Here is a 19,809-nt window from a genome sequence, read left to right on the forward strand (position 1 = left end):
GTCCTTCACCAAATCTCTCCTGAAACAATCCTGCACCTCAGTAGTGTACTTCCCATCATAGCGAAAAACATGCTGCACCAAAACACTCTCTACCAATGTTTAGACAATTCTTTAAGGGTCGCCTTAGGAATCAACCGTTAACATTCGGCTGGCATAAGTTCACTTAATTTGTCTCTCAGCTGGTGGGTATCTCACTCGATAGAGTCAATAATAAGTGAAAAGTGAACAAGCATACATTATACTTTTTAAGATTAACAAACAGATGAAACACATATTTGGTTCAGTGCACTTACTTTTGAAACACGCTGCACAATCACAAGATTATTTAATATCAATACCAGACAGGCAGGCAGACTGATAGAGTTAAAGTCAGACATATTTATTGTAACTGAGGCTTTGTGCAAGTATCACCTCAGGTTCACCTGACAATCAGGGGAATGCCACGTGGCATTAGTCTGTGAATAGCTTCAATCACCTGAATGTCACCCAGTGATCCGTGACGAGTCGATCATGTTATACTCACTGGGAGAATTGGCCTAAATTTTAAAAAGATGTCACTTGTGTTTCGCACAATACCCATGATTACTTTCTGCATTGTGGAAGCCCCCTTGAGTCTCAGTGTGAAAAGCAAGTTTAGTGTATTTATTTTAAACACAGGAACCTAAATGCAGGCAAATTATGTTATTGCATTTAAAATCCAAATGGAAAAGGCCTGGGATTTGTGTGTGCACGTGTGTGTCACACAATGCAGATTCATGAAACCGATCGATGTGCAACCAGTGTGTGCATTTTGTCGACAGCTGCATTTATTTTAAGGGATAAAACACCAGCGACACACGAACCACACTGGCATGGCGCCGTACACAGCAAAGCAACCGACAAAAGGCTCTTCTTCTCCCCTATACTCTCACTCGACTTCACCATTTAAACATACTCAGATCAGGAACATTTGCAAAAGCCCCTCCTTCTACAAAACACTCGTCATTACTGGATTGTCCCATAAGCAGAAGACAATTGAGGTTTTAACACGAGATGCTTCAACATCCGGAAGTAACCAAAAACATCTCAAACTCTCGTGATCTTTCCATACAACTTAACGTCTAACAAAAAGTTTGTAACTTCTTACCTTTTTACTCTTGTTACCTGTTACGTAGTCAAATATAATGAATAATTAATTGCATGTCTAATCGTGAGTCGATGTGTTAATGTCACATTGAACCAATGCACTCACCCAAGTCACTCTTTAATATTCTGTACAGTTGGCTTGACTGGCAAACACGACACAATGTTTTACGGATATAAACAATCGCCTAAGATTAACATTGATGAATTATCCCATAGCAAGGAAGATTGGGATTGGAAAAAAAGAGCAAGCCGTGAAAGGTCCATCCCCACATCTTTATTCCATGCACACCAAGCGATAAGTGGCATTAAGAAATTGGTTCATGTCTGCCCATCCTTCTTATCAGTTTATGATCGATGAACGACTTCTTGAAAATTCAATGTTATATTTTGAAGAGGAATTGGAACTTGAACAAGACGACAAGTCTGTCGTTTTACCGTACCTTCGCTCGGAATTCGTCCCAATCGCACATACACAGAGAGGAGCGAGATCATTTTTACCTGAAACATAGCTACCTATGTACGATGCCGATTGACGCTGTGTTCTATGGTGATCAACGAAGCTTTCCATCTCCTAAACTGTGAGTCAACACCATCTTATAATAATGTACATTGAATGTTGATACTCCTTTTAAAAAAACGATCTTTAAATTCATTATTTTATTAAAAATGAAGTACGTACTTGAACACTGCGTGGGTTATCAGGTTCTATCAACTCTCTCCTTATCTCCACCATCTGCGATGGATGGAGGTCTTTTTTTTCACCCCTGTCTGTTTTATTGTTTGCTTGTGTGCAGGATATCTCACAAAGTTGTAGACAAATTCGGATGACGTTTGATGGGCAGGTTTGGGTGTGTGAAAAGGACATATTCATTAGATTTTGGTGAAGATCCGAATCCCGAGCTGAGAAATTTTTAATTACCCTGCGCTCGCGAAATGAAAGCGGAGTTAAGTGACCGGTCGCATTGTAGGTGTGCCATACATACGTGTCTGCATATAAAAAAATTAATTTTCTCAGAAACCGTTCGTCTGATCGACACAAAATTTTCCAAATAAGTGCGCCTCCTCCTGGAGCATTTTTTTAGTCATAATTATGACGTCAGAGGTCACGTGGTAAGGCGCCATCTTGAAAAAAAACCGAAAAACTTTGCACTTCTACATCTCCAAAACCACTCCATGGAAAAAATTTTCACATGGCTCATTGTCAAGTACTCCCCATGTGGAATAAGATGTGTTAATGATGATGTCATCGCTGTCTTTATTTATGACATCATAATTTTACAACAATGCTTGATTTCATAAATAATGGAAAAAAAAATTTTGTTTGCAACTGCAGGTCAAATTGACACGAAATTTTGACCATAGGTGCACCTCCTCCTGAAGCAATTTATAATGACTAGTGCGGGCCCATAAGTGCATGCCCGTACATCAGGTCAAATTGACACAATTTTGACCATAGGCACACCTCCTCCTGAAGGAATTTATAATGATGATCACGATGTCATAGTGTCACGTGGTACAGGTGCCATCTTGGAAAAACCCAAAAAAAACTTTGCACCTCTATATCTCCAAAACCACTCCAAGGAAGAAATTGAAACATGGCTCTGTCAAGTACTCCCCATATGGTATAAGATACGTTCATGATGATGTCATCGGTGCCTTAAATATGACGTCATAATTTGACGAGTGTAATGCTTGATCCGGTCAGTATGAAAAAATGTTTCTCTGGAATTGTTGAAACCACTAACTGATCAATACAAAACTTTAACTAATTGATCAACTACCCATGGGAAATATAGTTTGATAAAAGTGACATCATCAGTCACTGGTCTGGCACTATATTGGATCAAAGAAAAGGAAAAAACCCTTCAAAAAAATAGAAGAGTTGGCTTGCACCAAGTCCATCTCAAGACTGTGCAGGATAAGTATTCTATGAATACCATCAGGTTTCTGAAGTAATTCTTCACCATTAAGAGATGGGGCCAAAAACTATAAACAGCATGTCTCCAAAAGTTGTCGATGGATTATGGCAAAACTTGGTAGATGAGTTTGGTGGATGACAAGAACAAGCCAATTTAATATTGGTTCAGGTCAGGAGATCCGACCGATCAGTGGGATACAAAACGTAAACTATTCATCCTGGCGAAGGTAAGCGCTCTACTGAGTGCCGTTCTAGTTAAGCTCACTAGAGGAGAGGATATCACATTTTGGACAGTTTGTTACTTGCGAAAATCCAAGATTTTTCAAATCTATACTAATAAATGCCTGTGTGTGTGTGTGTCCTCCATATTTCCTAAACCATGAAACCGAGCAGCCTGAAACTTTGCATGCATACATGAAGGGGAACTCCCCAAGGAAGTGCAAGAGTGAAAATTGGGTGTTTGGGTTCATTAAAACACCCTTTTTGAAGATAATTAACGGCCTTATTTAATTATATCCTGCATCAGACGCATCCTCGGTCACCTTTCCCTCTGGGGACTTAAGGCGTATTCCTGGGTTATCTCGCTGGAGTTAGAAGCCACCATGTTTTTTGGCCTGCTCAAACATGCCATGACTTGGAATAGGCTACAACGATTTCTTAACAATGAAGTTTTTTCCCCACTTTCCTCGCTCATTATTATCGAATGCCCGTTTATCATAGCTACAAATCACTGGGTACATTTCAGTGCTTCTAAGCGCCTGGAAATGCCAGCATTTGTGGCTTTATATCATTTCCGCACATGCCATAACCTCGTGAATCTCTTAAATCAAGCCAAACTACAAAATTTAAGCTCTATAATGGAACTTAGCAGCAGGTCTGACTGGTATAAAAAATGTTCATTTGTTTCATTTGGACATAGTTTGGACATTCGGACATAGCTATCGCTTGCCAACCATTTAATTGGAATGCTCGCTTGATTGCTGAAGTCGCTTGCCGAGCGCCCTCCAGTGGACGGGGCGGTACAGTTAGTGTCCTGATTGGGATGTCCAGTCAGCAGTTGCTTCAAGGTAGAGGAACATATATGGGTATATTTGGAGCTCTAATTTAGGGAAACATCGCGGCTGTGTGTTTATGCCTTCATGCTTGGTTATGCGGGTGCCGTGGTGACAAAGTTTCATCCCATATCTTGGAGGTTTTAATAAACTTCAGCAGCATATGAGCAATCACGTTTTCCTTTGTCCTAGTGACTGTTTCTAAATTAATTGGTGATTCAAATGACTCGGTGCAGTGCTTTACAAAGTTTATATGGTTTGTCTTTGTGAGTTTCAAATCAAAATACATTTTATAACACCCGATTTCTGAGCCATTCGCCATATAAACACGTTTTCTCAATTAGAGCCAAAAACATTTTTCTGCCTGTCACACGATGATTGTGTGTGTGTGTTGTTCATAAAGCATAACATATTCTCTGCTAACTCCCCGATCCCCACTACCCCCACCCCTCTCATTTTTGTCTTTGTCCCATCTTCGCTCCAACCCCTCCTAATACAGTGCAGCATCCACCTATCTATCTATCTTTCAATCTATGTATCTATCTATCGATCTATCTCTTTTTCTCTCTGAACATATCTGGATGGTGGTTATGCCCAGTTGGTGGTCATCTCCGGACGGTGGTTATCACTGTACATATCCAAACAGAGGTAGAAAAGATTGAGGTTTTGGATGGGGGAAGATAATAGGTGGTGGTCAACGGCTATTTTGAACGCCTGGAGGGAAGAATGGGATTGAAGAGAGTGTGGGAGTTTATTAAAAAGGCGTGAAAAAGAGAAGAAAAAAAAGAGTGAATGTAAGCAGTGATTTGTGATTTTGGTAGTTTAACCAGAAGGGGGTTGTTGGCGGACCTTGAGCGCCCTGCGGAAATATGGTGGGGACATATCGCAGACAGAGCGGGGGGGGGGGGCGAGACCGGAGAGGAGATGGTAGAAGACAGAAAGACCACTGACCTGCCAGCAGTGAGAGAGTGAGTTGCCCAAAGACTCAGCCTCACCACGGGAGATACCAATGATCCTAAATGCCTTGGTTTCCACTGCGTGAAACCGAGAAAGGTGAGAGGCAGGAGCACCAGCCAAGAGGGGAGATCAGTCCTCCATCAGGTTGCGGACGAAAGCTTTGTATGTGGTCAGGAGCTCAGGTGTGCCGAGGAAGGACTTTGCATGATGGAGGATTCCTTGTCGGCGACTGGCTTTGGAGGCCAGGTTGGAAATGTGGCTTTCCCAGGAAAGATCATGGCAGATAGTGGGACCCAGAAGCTTGAATGAAAGGACTTCTTCCAGAGGATTGTTGATAAAGTAAATGGGGGTGGGGGGGGGGTTCCAAACAATCCTTTTGTTGAGACATAGTGGGAGTGTGAGATTTGTCAGGATTGAGAGACATGTTACACGTGTTGGCCCAGTTAACGATTTTACCCAGATCTACAGAATGCGAAGAAGCTGCTGCTTGCCGGTCTGAGGGATGACAGATGGTACGGCTGAGGGTGGAGTCATCAGCAAAGAGAGAGATAAAGTGGATTTTCCAGTCAGAGAGATCATTGATAAAAACCAGAAAAAGAACAGGGCTCAGAACGTTGCCTTGAGGAACTCCAGCCTGGACAGGAAGAGGGGATGAGAGAACTCCATTTAGGGCTACACGTTGGCTGCGACAGGAGAGGAAGTCTGCGAGCCATGAGTGGAGATGGCCTTGGATACCATAGGAACAGAGTTTGGTGAGCAGGGCAGGGTGCCAGACCATGTCAAAAGCACGTGATAAGTCTCGGGATATGGCTCTGATTTTATGTCTGGCATCGATTACCTCCATCCATTGATGGGAGAGCAGAAGCAGCATATCCAGGATAGAGTGACCTGGTCTGAAACCAAATTGATGATCGGAAATCAAGCGATTGGAGAAGAGGAAGGATTTAATGTCTGAAGCGATGATGGATGCCATAACCTTGCTGATGATTGGGAGAAGGCTGATTGGTCTGCAGTTGCAGGGATCTGTTTTTTCACCTTTTTATGCAGGGTAGTAATGTTTGCTGATTTCCAAGCAGATGGCAGATGACCTTGAGCAAATGAGAGGGTGAATAGAACAGAGAGAGGGTGAGCAAGAACAGAGGAGCAGGTTTTTAGGACAGATGGGCTGATGCCGTCTGGACCGGTTGCAGAATCTGAGGTGAGATTTGACAGCAAGCTCTCCACTTTGTCAGAAGAAAAGGTCGCAGAGTCCAGGGAAAGTTGGGTGCGACTGGGTAAGGTGGGTACAGAAAGCAATGGCTTTCGGACACAAGATTTTGGGGCAAGCACTGAGTTTAGGCATTCAGCCTTTTCACATGCGGTGTCAGCAGTGCGGCCATTTGAGGTAAGGGAGGGGATTCGGGGTGGGGGGGGCGAACAAACACAATAAACAGATTTGATTGGATGCCACCAGGATTTGGAGGAGGGAGAGAGGTTTGAGAGTTCAGACTTGAGATTAGAAAGATGTTGTTTTCTGGCTCTCCTGAGGGTAGTCACACACCTTTTCTGTGCTTTATGGAAGGAACTGAGATTACCCTCAGTTGGGTTTGCTTTCCATGAGGCAAAGGCAAGTTGTTTCAGGACAACTGCCTCGCCACAAGCTTCAGTGAAGCAAGGGCGGGAGGAAGGGTAGGACAACTGAAGACAAGATGGGACAAATCTGATGCATGAGGCAGAGCAAATTTCTTTGAAAGAATTCCCAGGATGAGTTGATGATGGAGAAAGTCGCGATGGGAGACCAGTCTCGAAGTTTGATGGCTGCTTGGAGACCCTGCCAGTTGGCCTGAGTGAAATGCCAGACTCGATAGCACTGAGGTGGTTTCTGATAAGCCAGAGAGATGTCCACTTTGACAAGCACCTGGTCAGAAGAACCGATTGGATCAAAGGAAGAACAACAGATATTTTCAGGGAAATTTGTCAAAATCCGATCCAGAAGAGATGGAGTACCATTGGTTGAGATCCGGGTCGGGAAGTTGACAGATTAAGTCAGTCCAAATGATTTGCAGAAGTCTTTTGCTGAAGTGCCATGACAGATGAGAGAGGTACCCACACTCAGCCAACTGGCATGATGACAATTGAAGTCACCACATATGAGGAAGAGAGAGTTTGGATGAGAGGATAGAAGTTGGTCCATGTTTTCGGATAGTGAGGTGTAAATGGAGTCATCACCGTTTGGTCGACGGTACAGTACACATATAAACATGAGGTGGGAATAGAGGGGAAGCCGTAGCCAGAGGTATTCCTGGGGGTGTGGGGGAGTGAGGGCAGTGCATGGAGAGTGAGGAATAGAGTCTTTGATGAAGAGAGCAACACCTCCACCAGGTCGAGGCTCAGGTCTGTCATACCGGAGGAGGGAGTAACCAGGAAGAGATACTTGCGAGTCAGAGACGTCTTGAGGGAGGAAAGTTTCTGTTAGGCAAATTATGTCTTGTTTGTCAGTGGCAACCTGTATGGAAAGATCTGTAAGGTTTGAGCGAAGGCCCCGGATATTTGAGGTCCACACTTTTAATGAAGAGGGAGGGGAGGAGGCTTGGGGTACAGGTAATAGGAGGGGAGGTGGAGGGTAGGACAAAGAAGGAGGGGAGGTAAGGAGAGTTGTTGAAAGAGTGTGAGCGATTGCAGCAGAGCTAGGGGAGGGGGCGGATGAGGAGGAGAAAAGGCTCTGTGGTGCTGGATTGCGGTACAGTGGGGAGTAATAAGAGAGGGACCAGAAGGCAGTTGAGAATTTGAGGTCGAGTGATGAGATGGAGGTGAGAGGGCAGAGGAAGGAGGCAGCTTTGTGGATGTGAGCAGGGGGGGGGCAACTTTGAGAATGGTGAGAAGGGTGAGTGGGGAGAGTTGAGGGAGAAAGGTGAGGGGGGGTTCTTGAGAAAGGTGAGAGGGAAGCTTGGAAGGAGAAGAGTGTGATGGTTGCTTTGAGAGGGAGGGGTGGGAGGGGTGGGAGGGGTGAGATGGCACTGAAGTTGGAAAAAAATGATGGTTGATGGAAAGCGAACATTCATAGCAAAGTGGGTTTTTAAAAATAATTTTTAGGTCAGAAATGTGATTAAAGACATTTCTTGATGGATGCAATCAAGGCGAATCAAGAGAATAGAGATAAGAAATGTTGTAACAGTTGGATTTTTTTAGACAATGTGTGTGGGAAAGATGGAATTGAGAGCAGTCTGTTGAAATAGAAGAAGAGTAGTGAATTATGATACAGTAATGAGAACCACACATGTGAAAGAGGAAGATGAAGCATTATAAGAGATAATTATTATTATTATTTTTTGAGAGAGTTTTCATCAAATTCGGTGAAGGAAAAGTTGAAGAAAAAAAGATCATGAGGTGAATGGTGAATTTGGATCGGTAAACGCAGGGGGTGGAAACAGATCACGAGGCAACGGGAGAACCACGTGGTTTCAGGAGGTGTATCGTTAGAAAGGATACAAGGAAAAAAAACTTTTTTTTTGATGGATTTTTGAAGATTAGGTAAGATTCGGTAATGGAAAGTTGCAGGAAGAAATCGTGAAGGTAATGGTGTGAGTGGGTCAGCTCAAGTTGAAGAAAGATGGTGTGCCAGCAGAAGGAGGATTAAGAACAAGAATAAGGATCGGGACACATGGGTATGCAGGGAGAAAAGTATTTTTTTGCTCATTTTTAAATTTAAGACAAGAAACAGTGTTTAGTTGGGAGAGAATAGATGGAGGGGGGGGGGGCGTTTGGGAAAGTGGGGAAAATAGGAATCATATTATAATGGGTGTAAGCTTGGAACGTCTAACACACTTTTCTCCGAACATATTCTGTTCATACTTCTGAAATCTTCACATTATGTGTTCCATGTATTTACGGATAGCGGATTCAAAAAAAATCGAATATGGATAGAATTTTCAAAGAGGCAATCGATGACGTCACAATCAGCAGCGTTCTGCGTCAAACCGACGGCCGGATCCCAGACTACGTGCTTTACTTAACCAAGTCCATGAGTTCAGGACGTTTGTTCAACTCAGCATTTACGACTTAATTCCTGCCATGTTGTTAATCTGTTGGCGGAGGTAATATAGAAACAATGAATACGTCAAATCATTCGTGTTACTCATCCGGCACAAGGTGTCAAGGTCAACAATCTAAAGCGACCAGTCTCAAACACTACCATGGGCACCCAGACACGCCACAAATATGATCTGAGCTGTTGAATGCGGTGCAAAACATTCAAAAAAACTACCGTAACTGAGTATTGTGATACGTCCTGTCCCCCATACCCGTCATAGATGGGTATCTGCAAGTTGAAGGTAATAAGAAGAGAATACAAATAAAAACGATCGTACACCGAGAGGGAAAGGATGGGTATAGTCCGGGAGCCAACCGATCAAAATTAAAAAAAAATTGCCCGGTCTGCTATAAAATTTTTGTGTTGATTTTCATAAAGAGACACCCTTTGAGTATATGAAAACCAATGTTGGCAATGGTGAAACTCTTGCGCAACAACACAGTCAACACTTTTGCGAGCCCCCTCTGATGACAAAATGTTGGCAAAAGCGAAGATGTAGGATGGGGGTATGGGTAATTCATATTGTCCTAAAATCATAACCACTAAACCTATATACACAAATGACCCCTCATATTAAAGAGGAGTTCATTTCCTATATCACAATTGGTGTAGATTTAACCTACCTACAATTGACAAGGTTATATGTCAAACAACAAAAGATTTATGCAACTCAGAAATGCTTGACTATCAATGGGGTCAGGAACAAGAACATACTTTTACATGCCATGGTTTTAAGGAAGATAAAATTAGAAATGGATTAACACAATATTGTGACATGAAACATCCTCTTCAGAGGAAGAGTCACTCTCTGAAACAACTCCACCACATGAACCTCTCTGACCAAGGCATATGCATGTCACTCAGCAAGGCACAGCAGCCTTTTTGCATGAACATCGTTTCAGACATTTGGATAATTTGCACATGCAAGACACCGTTTTGTCTATGTTTGGCTTGGCTGGCTTAGACATGAGAATTGGGACCAGTTTTCCATTGATAAGGGTTCTGCCAAATGTTGTGGCTGGGGGAAGTGCTCGGTCACTGAGATGTGCACGTCTATACAGAAGCAATTGATACAATGCTCTTAAACAAGGAAGTAAAACGCATCTTCTGTTGCTGGCAGTGACCTAAGGTCTAATTTTGAAGAGACAAACATATGCTGCCTGAGGGTATCCAAACAGCTGAACCCTTTTTGGCCATGCAGAGCAGTCCAGTATACTCTGGCCTCATCAATGACACATTCTGTTGCTGCCATTTCACTATCTCTTCCAAAATCAACAAGGTGGGGAAGGTTTCCTATCAGTCCCAGAGAAACCTGTGCCGCTCTTCTTTCACAGGAACACAGGCATCATCCCAACTGACTGGAAGAGGGGCCTTGTTGTCCCTCTCTGGAAAGGGAAGGGTGATCGCCAAGACTGCAACAACTACCGAGGGTGACGCTGCTCTCAGTGCCGGGCAAGGTCTTTGCTCGGATAATTCTTGATAGGGTTCGCCACCATCTGCTTGAGCACCAGCGTCCAGAACAGTCAGGCTTTACACCAAAGAGGTCAACGATTGACCGTATCCTTGCACTTCGTGTCCTCACCGAACGCAGACGAGAGTTTCGCAGGGTCTGCTTGCAGCCTATGTTGATCTCTGTAAAGCGTTCGATTCAGTGAATCGGGATGTCCTCTGGAGAATTCTTGGTCTTCGTGGGGTGCCACCGAAACTGATCGATCTGATGTCTGAACTCTACTCTGGTACTGAGAGTGCTGTGGAGTGTGGTGGTACCATCTCTGACTTATTTCCAGTTGTTACTGGAGTTCGTCAGGGATGTGTACTTGCCCCCACACTTTTCAGCACTTGTATGGACTGGATTTTAGGGAGGATGTCGGAGAGATAAAGTTGCGGTGCATCGTTTGGCAATGTCAAGATCTCGGACCTTGATTTTGCAGATGATGCAGTCATCTTTGCGGTGACTTTAGACATCCTCTTGGGGACCCTCGAGGTGCTGAATGAGGAGTCGGAGCCGTTGGGATTACGGATTTCTTGGGTCAAAACTAAGATCCAGGCTTTCGGTGACATCTTGGATGCTGCTGTCCTGTCTGTGTCTGTTTGTGGTGAGGATGTTGAGGTCGTGGATAGATTCACTTACCTTGGCAGTGATATTCATGTCTCCGCAGGTTGTGAGCCGGAGGTCAATAGACGTCTGGGTCGGGCCTGGGGAGTCATGGATTTACTGGATCATGGGGTGTGGCGCTGCCGGTACCTGTGCGGGAGGACGAAAGTCCGAGTCTTCAGGTCCTTGGTACTTCCAGTCTTGCTCTATGGGTGCGAGACTTGGACTTTGACCAAGGATCTGAGACGGAGACTTAATTCCTTTGGTACCAGGTCTCTTCGAAGAATCCTTGGCTATCGCTGGTCGGATTTTGTGTCCAACGAGCGGTTGCTGAGAGAGACTCGGATGAGATTTGTTACCTGCATAGTCCGTGAGCGTCAGCTGCGGCTGTATGGACATGTGGCAAGTTTTCCTGACGCTGATCCTGCTCACCAGATTCTCTCAGCGAGGGAGTCTCATGAGTGGAGGAGGCCAGTAGGCCGACCACGTGCCTCATGGTTGCAGCAGGTTGACCATCATCTCAAGGAGATGGGGATGGGCCTGGCATCTGCCTGGGGGATGGCCAGACGGAGGCCCCTGGAGTACCGGCGGAAAGTGGACGCAGCGACGCGCTGTTCTGGCACATGCTCCCATACCTGACCTGACCTCTTCTTTTCCCCTTCTGAATGAGTAGCTCACTGTGTCACATCCACACAACACATATGTGCACAGAAGTGTGGCTGCGACATCAAGAGGATTTTCTGGTACTTCTTGCTCAACACTTCTACCAGCTCATGAATAGGTAGGTATTGATTCTGCCGTTGTATCCAGAGTTCTTGCAATGTGTTCAAGCAGCAGAAGTGATATATACACAGCATAATTATGTCTGTATCTGTTGCATGCACAACAGCTCAATGGTGATCAGGATATTCCACACAATATGCAAGATGAGCAATAATCCTTGTGTCTGCCTCTTCATGTTCTTCACAAGGTAAGTCCAGAACTGAACTTGATGCTGATGTGATGGAAAGAGTGTGACCTTTGTTTTCCATCATACCACCAAGAATGATGGTCACTCCATCCGGAATAGCTTCAGGACTCTCACAAAGGGAAGTGCCAATGAAGTTCTGAAGATTTCCTTTATTTCTTGGATTCTTCATGAGTAAATTCCAGTCCGGAATTTCTAGACTCTTGGATGGTGAGAATTGTCTTGCCTGGTCTGTCTGGTTTCTCCTCTGCTGCTCATGACCCTTCAAAGTATGGCTATCATCAAAATCATCCTGATCACCAATGATGTTGACACAGTTGCACATTTCAGGTTTGAACTGAAGGAGCTTGCGAAGATACAGCTGGGGAAGTTCACCAAATGTTTTTGCACCCATTTTTTGGTATTTATTTACAAATGCCATTGTGTCTACCAGATAAACTGTGTATAGGTCACTCTGTGGGTAATGATGGCAGCTGTAAAACAACATCCTGCTCAGCTTCAGCAATTAGCACTGCCACGAAATCAGACTTGTTGCCTTTGCGCATTACAAACCCCTGTGCTAAGCGTGGATCAACCTCAAACAGGGATGATGGATAGTCTGTCCACTCATGGGAAAATGCAATCTGTCTTGTGACTGGGTCGGCATCTCGATAGAAACACAGCACACGTGTAGTTGCAGTCTCATCTTGATAGATCCTGATTAAACTCTGTTTCCTTGATGGTTTTGATTTCTTCTGTGAGGAGAAAGTTACCAGCTTCAGTGGTTCAATCTAATAGAGACCACCTCTTCTGCTTTCATAATGGCTTCCATGCCCTTAGCTTGAGCATGGACCAAGTCTTTTGAAGCATCCTTCTCACCAGTTGCTCTATTGAGCAGATCCACTTGGTTGTTACACTGGAATGGGTTTATCATCTGCTGGCATATCACTTTCTTGATCTCCTCAACATGCATATGTTCTTCTGTTGCCTGCTTATGTGTTTCTCCATGATGAGTAGATTCCTGTTGGCCTAGATTAGCCATAGACTTTATGTTCTCTGATACAGCTGTGAGAAATGGTGCTGTCTTCACATATTTATCTCGAGCAGCTGGTGCCTGAGATATGCCTTTGAACAGAGATGTCTTCCTTCATTGTTGTATGCCTGCTCCAGGGCCATGTCACTCCAAAGACCATTGAATTTTCCTTTGGAAGAGTGAACTGTGAAGTACCCAACCTGGATCTAGCAAACCTTAACCGAACTGTGTTCAATAGAGTAAGAGGATTTTGGGGTAGGGGTAACTTTGGTTGACAAAAATGTTAATTTTCTCTTTAAAAATTGATAGAACTCACTCAAATTTGCTGTTTTAATTAGCCATGGATACCATGTTCATATCACATTAAGAGAAATTAGTATTCTAATGCAGCATCTGCCTATGATAAGAAAAGTTCTAAAGGCCATCTTCAAAAAACGTTATTTTTAAGGCATTTTTCACAAAATTATGTACTTTTACGAGGTTTACTTCCACAAAGGCAATTTTTTTTTGTCATTTTACAATGCACTGATTGAATTCTTACATTTAGTTCACATTTATTTTTCATGAATGTGATTTTTTAATTTTTTTAGAAATTTTATTGACAATTGCTGTTTTATCAAATTTTTCAAATCTTCCTCAAACAAAAACGTCCACCAAAATTTTTCGCAAGAGCTTATGAATTGCCAACATTGGTTTTCATGAACTGCAAACATATATCTAAACATCCTGGGGGTGTAAAATTTTATAGCAGAGGCTGTAAGGTCCAACCCTAAAACAGCCTCGTACACAGGTTGGCTCCCGGACTAGTAGGCCTCAAGGAACCAGGTAAGACAAGGTCGACGAAAACTCACAAAATAGCATGATTTTTGAAACAAAACCGAACTAGGAACACACACTAAGCATGTAGTTGAGGAAATAAACAGTTATAAAGGGACAAATAACGACCGGAAAGCTTAACTTTGAGAAAGTCGGCCGAGAACCCTGAGAGACCCTGCTGTCGCTCCAAACCCAAAACCAGAAGTGACCCAAAACCGGTTATTTCCAGATGGTGGTTATGTCTGGACAAATCCTCTCCTCACACTGCCTTCCCTTGTCCTCTCCTCACACTGCCTTTCCTTGTCCTCTCCTCACACTGCCTTCCCTTGTCCTCTCCTCACACTGCCTTCCCTTGTCCTCTCCTCACACTGCCTTCCCTTTCTACACACCCCCTCCTTCCTCACCCCCCCACCCATTCTTACTCCCCAACCCCTTAGTATTCCCGTCAACGAAGCGAAGGGTTGTATTTGCTAGTACTGCATATTGATCCAGAATCCAGATCTGGATAAATAATTATTTAATTTTTCGAGGATTCCATATCTGGGTAGAGATTAAAGATTGTAAAACAGTATGATACTGATAGGATGCTTTTTTAGGGCTCCAGGTGTGAAGGAAGAGGAGGAAGGAGTACATGAATAATTCAGGAGGGCATGTGGTGAGGGAAGAGTATTGATTATGGGGGATTTTAACTTACAGGGATAGATTGGGTCCAGGATTTCCTAGTTTTAGTCCAGGATTGCTTGTTAACCCAGTTTGTGGATAAGCCCACTAGAGAGAGTGCAGTGTTAGACCTCCTTTTAAGTAACGATTCAAATATGGTGGAGGAGGTGGAGGTTGGGGAGCATTTAGGAGCAAGTGACCATAACATTGTGTGTGCAAAGATTCTGTTAAGAATTAGAGTTCAGGATCATAGGGTAAGGCTATTAGATTTCAGGAAAGCAAACTTTGAGGGTATGAGGAGAGAATTGGGTGATGTAGATTGGGAGACTAACAACAGGACAATCAGCATCAGAGAAATGGGAAACCTTCAAGGACCAAATGTGAAAAGTGCAGAGTAAGTACATTCCAATGAGGTGTAAAAGTAGAAGCAGAAAGAGACCAGGATGGTTGACCAGTGAGATAAAGAACGCGATTAAGGAGAAGCAGAAGGCATTTATCAGGTTTAAAATAACAGGACTGGAGTTAGATTTATATCACCATCTGAGTAAACAGAGACAAGTTAAGAAAATAACTCAGCAAGGCAAAAGAGAGTATGAGAAGGACATGACTAAGAATATTAAACATAATAGCAAGGCTTTCTTTAAGTATATCAGGGGAAAAGAACAGGTGAGGACCAGTGTGGGCCCATTGAGGAATAGCACCAGGAGAGTGGTTAGTGATGAAAGTGAGATGGCAGGCTTATTAAACTGGTATTTTTCTACAACTTTTACACAAGAACAGTCAGGAGAATTGCCAATAGCTGAGAATATCTATCCTATCGAGGAGGTGAGGAAGGGCTTTTAAAGAACATTCAGGTTGGAGTGGAGGAAGTAAAGGAACAGCGAGGTAATCTAAGAGAATATAAGGCTCCGGGTCCAGATAATATGTAACCGAGAGTATTTATGGAGGTGGCTGAGCAGGTAAACGAGATGTAAACGGATATTTTCAATAGTTCACTGGAGGATTGGAGAGTAGCAAATGTAACACCACTATTTAAGAAAGGATCCAGAGAAGAATTGGGAAACTATAGACCTGTTAGTTTGACTTCAGTTGTGGGGAAGGTGTTGGAGACATTAATTAAGGACCAGATGAGGAACCATTTAAACAAACACAAACACAAACTAATTAAAGGTAGTCAGCGTGGTTTTACCAAAGGTAGTTCCTGCCTCACAAATCTTTTATAGTTCAATTAAGTAGTATCGGATTGGGTGGATGAAGGAAAGACAGTGGACATAGTATATCTAGACTTTAAGAAGGCATTTGATAAGGTACTACATCGGAGGTTGTTCGCCAAAGTGAAGACTTGTGGACTGGCTGGTCAGGTAGCCAATTGGATTGTAAACTGGCTTAGTGATAGGAAGCAAAGAGTGGCTGTGAATGAGAGGATGTCTTGCTGGGAGGATGTAAGTAGCGGGATACTTCAGGGATCAGTACTCGGACCATTACGCTTCATTATTTACATCAACGATTTGGATAGTGGAACGAAACGAAAAGAGTAGGCTTTCCAAATTTGCAGATGACACAAAGCTTGGAGGTGAGGTGGATAGCAGAGGGGGTGGTGATCAGATTCAGGGAAGTATTGATACTTGCAAAAGATTGGCAGATGTAATTTAAGCTGAGCAAGTGTAAGGTGTTGGGGATGGGAAAGAACAATGGAAATAGAGATTACAGGATGTAAGGGGTAATTTTGGAGCGTGTCACACAGGAGAAGGATCTAGGGGTGGTAATAGATACAGGAAGTAAGCAGGCAGCACAGTGCCAGGCAGCTATAGGTAAAGCAAATGAGGTTTTAGGTTGTATTCGGAGGCGGATCAATTATAAATCAAAAGAAGTGGTGTTAACATTGTACAGGAATTTAGTGAGGGTCATATCTAGAATATTGTGTAGAGTTTTGGTCACCACAACTCAGTTAGGACATAGATGCCATAGAGAGGGTTCAGCGCAGGGCAACTAGATTGATTCCAGGCATCGCTAGACTCAGCTATGAGGAGCGGCTGAAGGAGACAGGGCTTTATACACAAAAAGGAGGCAATATGATGGAGATGTTTAAGATATTGAAAGGTAAAGATAAAATAAGCACAGATAAATTATTCAACAGAGTAGACAGTGATAGGACTAGGGGCCATGGCCTGAGAGTAAATAAGGGCTGTTTCACAATGAGGGTACCAAGTTTGTCTCACAACCACTAAAAATTCAAACTCAATATTTTTATTTCTCCAAATCCAACATTGTTAATTACAATACTTATATCCAAATTTTTGGAGCATCTGAATGAATATTTCTTATTAAAAATAATACCCCAAGGATGTTAGGAGAGTATTTTTTAAACTACAACAGTCATTAATACAATTCAACTATAACCACAAAATAACAACACTATCAAACTTCAGTGGTTTCCATATGTTCCACAAGTATTATTCCATTACTGGAATTATGATTCAGTATACAAATGAAGTATATTTGTAGAAATATCAATAAAAGACTGAACTAAGTTTCAAATATCCAAAAAAAAGATATGTTTTAATTACCACTGTCACTAATAGCACTGCATATGATGGAATTTAGCACAAAATTTTAAAACTACATGTACTTTTCTAAATATTCTCAAAAAATTACTAATTTATCTCTGAAAATAAAAGTTTACCACCACAATGAAAAATATGAAGAAAATCACATATTTCTTCTGGAGAGGACATAATTTTTTGACATGAAGCAATACATTCTGTACAAGATATAACTGCAAAGTAATACATTTATCTTATAATGCCAATAAAAAATACACCGAGTAAGTGAATCGAGACTGGGATTTTGAAACTTTTTAAAACCGGCTGTATTATTTAGCCCAACGGTTTCTAAAGATGCGATAACTTTGAGATGTATTAGTATTCAGACATTTATTGAATAATATATTTTATTTAATTCGGTAATTAAATTTAAAGCGAAATGCAAAATAGGACCTGTCCTTAAAAAAACAGCAGTTTATTCCATACACTAAAAGTTTCTCAGCATGTTAAATATCATTTGGAAATTCCCCAAAATGCTTCCAGAGAGGACAATATGTCTTTACATGAATGTATGAATATTCTGAATGATATAACTTGAAAGAAATACATTTATCTTATTTTCAGATTCAAAATATATATTTATTAAATCAGAACATAAGATATTATCTTATTCAACATGATCATTTGTCATGTATACATCATTAATCATACATTTGACACAGGAAAGACCAGTTGGAAATGTATTGTTACTCAGACATTTAAGTAATACATGATTAGCCACTAAAATTTATATCTAACTGAAATATTCACCCTGCCCTGAAGGAAAAAGAAAGAGTTCATCTCCTGAACTAAATATTAATCTGCACAATCAAAAATAAGGAAATTCTTCCGGAGAGGACATTTTTGACATGGACATTCAATCAGTGTTGTAACAAGATAAATTACATAAATGTAAATACCTTTTACTGATAATGGATATTCATGACCATGTCAACCTTACAAAACATCAAAATTTATAGCCAGCAAGTAGTTTCCTGACAACTCGTGGCAGTTTAGGCGTTTCCGGAGAGGACACATTTTTGACGGACACATGTAAGGCAATCAGTGCAGGCCATGCAAATAGAAGGTTATTGGTTCCACTCAAACTTTGTAGCATAATATCAGTGCAGGTATATACACACTTGATAAAACACACAATAAACTTTTAAAAAGACCCTTTATTTGTATAAAAAAAAATTATTCTACAATATGCATTTCCAGAGAGGACATTTTTTGACGGACGAACGGTGGGACATATTTAATGAGGGTGAAACAAATATTCATAGTCTGAAATGAATAATATGTTGTGGACAAAGTACAGAAGAGATATTGAATTGATGCAACAACAAATAAAAGTCCCAATTTGTGCTTGTATTTGTTTATACACTGTGAATGCAGTGTACCTGGAGAAAATGAGACAGCCATTTGTCAAAAAAAAATGGCAATTTTTATGCCATTCTGCCAAAAATTTACATTTTTTGTCAAATAAAAAGTGGTCCAAGTTGAGCCATCACTAGTACCAACTATTGGCCCTAATGACAGAGATACTACAGCCTCTCATTTAGCTATTTAGCATGCAAGGGTACAAAATACCAGAAATGACCATGACTGTGAAACAGCCCACAAGAGGAGAGTTAAGACGTTAGTAAGGTAGGGGACTTTTACTCAGAGAGTAGTTGATGCATGGAATGGTCTCCCTGGAAAGGTAGTGGCAGCAAAAAAAGTAGATAAGTTTAAATTAGAATTAGATAGGTACCTGGATGTTATGGAGATAGAAGGGTATGGGGATGTTGATAACATTTTAAAGTAGTTTTGAGCATTGATGGGTGATTGCGTATGGAGTGCTGTTGGTCGGGATGTCGTCAAGGGGTGTTTTATGTGGTTCACGTTGTGTGTTTTTAACCAAGCCCATGCCACCTCCCCTGAGGGGGGGGGACTACAAAAACTACAAAAAAAAAATCAGTTTAAAAATAATCATAAATTTACATTTTCTTCCTTGGATCTTGTGTTGATAAATGAGTGTCGTGTTGATGATGTGGCACAGACATGATGGGGGGGGGGGCGGCTGAATGACCTCCACCTGTGTCTCATTTCCTTGTATATAAAGTGATTCTTCACCGTTGACGTCATACAATTCACACCCAGGTGAGCACACGCTGGTTGGTTTTACCACGCCACACCACACCACACCACAACACACCACAGCACCCCTTCTTCCTCAATCTTCACTCACATTTCTTCATCGTGATGTAAATGGAACCCGACGTTCGATGCTTTTGGAAGAGCCGCGTGAGTTCGTTGAGAAACTGCGATAAAAAAATGAAGCGGTTGAACGTTTTACACGAGACAACATGAACAGACACGAGGACGTCACCAAAAACAATGACATCCGTACGGAGGACGTGGCTCTCACCGAATCATTCTCCATCAACACCATGCTGCGCCTCAACCCGGAAGTACTCCTTCAAACCCCCGCTACGTTATCTCCCTTTCTGCCCGATTTTAATATCCATCGGCACTTTTACGCTACGTCCCACTCCCTAAAACTCACCGTCG

General features: G+C 42.2%; 1 protein-coding gene across 1 annotated transcript in view; it reads right to left on the minus strand.

The window, feature by feature from the left end:
• Positions 1 to 19,809, minus strand: part of SRP14 (signal recognition particle 14) — a 31,899-nt gene extending 12,090 nt beyond the window's left edge. Inside the window, exons 1-2 of the mRNA XM_085862414.1 lie at positions 19,667 to 19,809; positions 19,487 to 19,559 (exon numbers count right to left, since the gene is read on the minus strand). Of these exons, the coding sequence (XP_085718540.1) occupies positions 19,487 to 19,559; positions 19,667 to 19,690 (97 nt within the window). The 5' untranslated portion in view covers positions 19,691 to 19,809. The remainder of the gene's footprint in view (positions 1 to 19,486; positions 19,560 to 19,666) is intronic.

The sequence above is a fragment of the Eptatretus burgeri genome, chromosome 2 (assembly GCF_056783735.1).
Source record: "Eptatretus burgeri isolate ZD-2024b chromosome 2, Ebu_testis_v1, whole genome shotgun sequence".
NCBI lineage: Eukaryota > Metazoa > Chordata > Myxini > Myxiniformes > Myxinidae > Eptatretus > Eptatretus burgeri.